The sequence below is a fragment of the Chenopodium quinoa genome, unplaced genomic scaffold (genome assembly GCF_001683475.1).
Source record: "Chenopodium quinoa cultivar QQ74 unplaced genomic scaffold, ASM168347v1, whole genome shotgun sequence".
Lineage (NCBI taxonomy): Eukaryota > Viridiplantae > Streptophyta > Magnoliopsida > Caryophyllales > Amaranthaceae > Chenopodium > Chenopodium quinoa.
Genome location: NW_018742953.1, coordinates 589,483 through 594,576, shown reverse-complemented (window position 1 = coordinate 594,576; position 5,094 = coordinate 589,483). Strand labels below are relative to the sequence as shown.

At 31.6% G+C, this 5,094-nt stretch overlaps 2 protein-coding genes across 2 annotated transcripts; both read left to right on the top strand.

Annotated features, from left to right (window-relative positions):
• Positions 1–714: 714 nt before the first annotated feature.
• LOC110728689 (protein FAR1-RELATED SEQUENCE 5-like) lies at positions 715–3,598 on the top strand. Its single transcript, XM_021908331.1, has 5 exons — positions 715–850; positions 965–1,317; positions 2,033–2,346; positions 2,507–2,728; positions 3,538–3,598. Exons 1-5 carry the CDS (start codon positions 715–717, stop codon positions 3,596–3,598), a joined length of 1,086 nt encoding a protein of 361 aa, XP_021764023.1.
• Positions 3,599–3,874: 276 nt separating this feature from the next.
• LOC110728688 (protein FAR1-RELATED SEQUENCE 1-like) lies at positions 3,875–4,744 on the top strand. Its single transcript, XM_021908330.1, has one exon. It carries the CDS (start codon positions 3,875–3,877, stop codon positions 4,742–4,744), a length of 870 nt encoding a protein of 289 aa, XP_021764022.1.
• The last annotated feature ends 350 nt before the right edge of the window (positions 4,745–5,094 follow it).

The window sequence follows — 5,094 nt, the reverse complement described above, 5'->3', positions numbered from 1 at the left end:
CGATCAAGTTAGTATACGTACAGGAGGAAAAAGTGCGGAAAGGGTAAAGTACTTCCCGCTGATTGGGAGAATTCCGCAATTAATATTGCTCGGTAATTGTGTTTGTATTTATGAATACCCCATTAATGAGGTTTGTCCCACTATTTATAGTGGGACAGACAAGTCCCCAATGTAGGGTTCCAAGGACACGTGTCAACAGGGGATTGGAGCCCTGTTGACTAATGGCAATACGCCACGTGTCACCAGACCAATGTGCCACGTGTCTAGGGTACTTTTACCCTAAACAATATATATATATATATATATATATATATATATATATATATATATATATATATATATATATATATATATATATATATATATATATATATATATATATATAGAAATGGGATCATGTGAGTACCCATGGCTTAGGTGAGAACCAAGTTAAAATGAGAACCAATCTAAGACCATTCATTTTTATTAGATGAATGGTTCAGATTTATTGGTAACTATAGTGGGAATTCACGTGGGCCAACTTGAAAAGGTAATTATTGTTTGTAATTTTTTTTTTTTTTTTTTGCATTGGAAGACATTGTATTCCATTGGAATACATTCCGGGTCAGTCATTGGAAGACGTTATCTCAGCCATTGGAATACATTCAGCCATTGGAATACATTATCAAAGGTTAGAGCTCAATTTTATTTTATTTTTCTGTAGTTATATTAAGCATGGATTTGTCTGTTGAATGTGGTACGTCTAATGTTCTTCATGCTTTTACCCCTGGTGGAACGAAGATATGGATTCCATGTTGTGATAGTGAAATTAGACCAACTATAGGTATGAAATTTTCAAAACTTGATGAAGGTTTGCGTTTTTATGAGTCCTACGCAGCTATTGTAGGATTTATTACTAGAAAGTCGACGGTCAAAAAAATAAAAAATGGTATTATTTCTTTTCAAATTATTGTATGTAATAAAGCTGGGTTTAAAGAAAAACGAAATAATGTGGTGACAAAGAAAGTTGATAGTATCGGGGAAGAAGATGATAAATTTGTAGATGATATGAATGTTGAAGAAGTGGTTGTTGGTCAAGATAAAGAAGACTATGATTGTCAAGAAGCGAATACTCCTATGGTTAAAAGAAGATTGTCTACTCGAGTTGGTTGTAAGGCAAAGATGATTTTAAAGTATTGCGAAGATGGAGGTTACATTGTTTCTAATTTTGAAGAAGGGCATACTCATCATATGTATTCATCCGAGAACTCTCATTTTCAGAAGTCCAAAAGAAAGCTTACAATGTTTCATAAGAAAATGATAATTGATAATTCAAAGGTATTTGAATATGGTTTTGTTTAAAATGATTAAATATTAAATGTGAAGTAACAATTGTGTACATATATGAAACATTAGTAATGTAATATGAAATATATATTGTTTTGGATGGAACAATCGTATTTGAATATGGTTTTGTTTAAAATGATTAAATTTTAAATGTGAAGTAACAATTGTGTACATATATGAAACATTAGTACTGTAATATGAAATATATATTGTTTTTGATGGAACAATTGTTTGTAATGTATGTACTCAAGTAGGTGTAAGTACAACTGTATGGAACAATGGTTTTGATAAATGGAACAATATAACGTATAATTGAAACATAGTTGGAGCGATTGGTTGTAAAGGTTTAATATTAACAGTTATTATAACAAATGTAACAATAGGGTAATGCGGAGGAACAGTAGGTCAGATATATGGAACAATAAAGTGCATTTTTGGAACAGGTGGTCAGATATATGGAACAATAAAGTGCATTTTAGTTTCATATAATATGTCATCATCGAATTTCGCACTATCCATCAAGAATAACGTGTACCGTTATTTGTAATTAAATGTGTGCCTTTTTGTTTTTTGTTCACATCTATATTTAGAATCTTTGATATCTTTTTTGCCTTTTTTTCATAAAATTAAATATGCACTGTTAGATCTGTTCCATATATAGCATGGTCCTCAAACAGTCTAGTCTTTTTACATTCTGTCTCCACAGGTGAATATTGGTCCTGTCAAGACATACAGAATGGTGAAGGAATATGTTAGTGGGTATGAGAATATAGGTGCTAGTAGGAATGACTTCAAAAATTTTCATAGAGATTGGAAGGCGTATATTGAAGGATCGGACGCCCAGATGTTTGTTGATAATTTTAAGAGGAAAAAGTTGATGTGGTCGGCTTATTTTTTTTATTACGAAATGGATGAAGACGACTGTCTATGTAGAGCTTTATGGGAAGATCCTATTTGCCGGAGAAATTATGCCGTATTTGGTGATATGCTCTCGTTTGATACAACCTACCAAAGCAACAGGTATCATAGTGTTATTTTTAAAGTTTTTTGAATTTTTTTTTTTGGGTGTTACAATTTGATGTAACATTTGTTTTAATTTTCGGAACATTAGAATAATATTACGAAACAGTAGACATAAATATCGGAATCGTAATTTCAGCGTATGTTTCATGTTTTCCAGATATAATATAGTGGTTGGTCCATTCACGGGAGTCAATCACCACAAGAAATGTGTCACTTTTGCTGCTGGTTTTATTGTAAAGGAAGATGTTGCTTCATTCCAATGGCTATTTAGAACATTTGTTAAGGCAATGGGCGGTAGGGAGCCCAATTTTTTAATTACGGATCAAGATCCAGCTATGAAAATTGCTGTAAATTCTGTTTTCCAGCAATGTGAGCACAGGTATTTATTTTATTGTACTGCAACTAGAATGATTCATTTGTGAATACTATTGTTTCAAAATATGTGTCTGATGTTTCATATTAGTTTATTCATGTTTCCGGCTGTTGTTATGATGTTAAATATTATTGTTTCAAATTTATTGGTTCAGATTAGTATTTATTTTATTGTACTGCAACTAGAATGATTCATTTGTGAATACTATTGTTTCATATTATTGTTTCAAATTAATGATGTTAAATATTATTGTTAAAAAAAAAATTATTGTTCCTAAATAGTGTTTTATTGTTTCAAATTTATGTTCTGATGTTCCATTAGGTTAATCAATTGTTACGAGAATTTGCCTAATTATTCCAATTATTTTTTTTATTATTTCAAATCTTCAAGATAATGTTCCGGAATTTTACTACAATGTTACAGTATTAAAAGCTAATGTTCCTAAATAGTGGTCTAATGTCCCATAATTAATGTCAATGATTCATTTGTGAATACTATTGTTTCAAATTACGTGTCTGATGTTTTATATTAGTTGATTGATGTTTCAGCTGTTGTGATGATGTTAAATATTATTATTCTGAATTTTTTAAAAAAAAAAACATTGTTCCTATATAGTGTTTTATTGTTTTAAATTTATGTTCTGACGTTCCATTAGGTTAATCAATTGTTACGAGAATTCGCCTAGTTATTCCAATTATTTATTTTATTATTTCAAATCTTCAAGATGATGTTCCGGAATTTTACTATAATGTTATAGTTTTAAAAGCTAATGTTTCTAAATAGTGGTCTAATGTCCCATAATTAATGTCCTTCAGATTTTGTATGTGGCACATAATGAAAAAGCTGCCTGATAAAGTTGGAAGGAATATCATTTAGGATACTGAATTTTTGAAGGAACTCAGTAAGTGTGTTTGGAATTTAGAAATTGAGTCACCTGAATTTGAAGAGATGTGGAACAATGTTCTTGTTGAGTTTAAATTATAAGACCATGATTGGTTGAATTTGATGTTTGAGATGAGATCTATGTGGATTCCAGCGTATTTTAGAGATTTTTTTATGGGTGGTATTATGAGAACTACCTCAAGGTGAGAGAGTGAGAATAATTTTTTTACATCCGTTGTAAATCCTCACGTGTCTCTTGTGGAGTTTTTCATGAGGTATGAAACTGCGTTGGATGCACAGAGACATTGTCAGGCAGAGAATGACAATGAATCACAGAAGAAATTCCCTCAATGTAAGACAGAATTGTTGATTGTGAGGCATGGTTCTGAGGTGTACACCGTTTCTGTATTTTATGAATTTCAAGATGATGTTCATAGTGCTTTTTATTGTTGTGGTGTAGATGAATTGAGGAAGGAAGATGGTATTGATGTAGCAATTGTTACTGAGGCAAATAGGAGAAGGAAATTTAAAGTTTTGTTTGAGTGCTTTAGTCATGACACTACCTGCTCTTGTAAGAAGTTTTATAGGATAGGAATCCCATGCAGACATATGATATGGATGTGGAAGGCAAAGAATTTAAAAAGCATTCCAAAGCAATATATCTTAGATCGTTGGACAATAACTGCTACTCAGAAACCAGTGTTAGATATAAGTTGTTTAGACACCGAAGATGATAGGCGGGTGGTTATAAATGAAATGTGGTCGGAGATATTTTCTTGTGTGAGTTGGGTTAAAGGTCATGAGGAGGACTTTATTAAGAATATTCGAGAGTTCAAGAATAAAATTGAAGCGACAAAAAATGTTACTTTGGAAGATACTCAAAATGTAAGATCTAGTGAACATGATATTGAGATGTTAATAGAATGTAGCATTCCTGATGAAATACTTGTTCAGCCTCCTAAAGTGTCGAAGAATAAAGGTACAGGTGTTCACGATGGCTCTGGAACTAGTGGGTCTAAAAGATTAAAGGGTGCCAAAGAAATAGCGGTTGAACAATCTAAAAAGAAAACGAAGAGGAAATGCAGTGGCTGTGGCGAGCTAGCATATCATGATATTCGAAATTGTCCTCACAAAGCATGATGATTTGTGCAGCTGTTGTTCCTTCTTATGGGAATGTTTTACTCATTTTTATGTTTGTTTTAATGGAACAATTAGTTACATTTGAGAAACATCAGTTTTAATATATGTTACATCAGTTTTGAGAAGCATCAGTTTGAGAAACACTAGCTCTAATATATGTAACAATTGTTTCATTTATGGGAACAGTAGGAACATTACCTGAAACATTAAGATTCGTTTTAGCATGTTTTGTAAGCATGTTTTATATAAAAAAAGTTACGGAGTATATAATATTTTTCAGAAAGTGTGCAAATTGATTTTATGTGGCAGCGTGTATTGATTTGACTAGTCATCTTTTCTTAAAAGTACTG

Excerpts from the sequence above, each read along its gene's own strand:
- LOC110728688 (XM_021908330.1), top strand. The coding sequence starts at position 3,875 with ATGAGGTATGAAACTGCGTTGGATGCACAGAGACATTGTCAGGCAGAG.
- LOC110728689 (XM_021908331.1), top strand. The coding sequence starts at position 715 with ATGGATTTGTCTGTTGAATGTGGTACGTCTAATGTTCTTCATGCTTTT. Across the intron at positions 1,318-2,032 it reads TGATAATTGATAATTCAAAG|GTGAATATTGGTCCTGTCAA; the intron begins GTATTTGAATAT and ends CTGTCTCCACAG. Across the intron at positions 2,347-2,506 it reads ACAACCTACCAAAGCAACAG|ATATAATATAGTGGTTGGTC; the intron begins GTATCATAGTGT and ends CATGTTTTCCAG.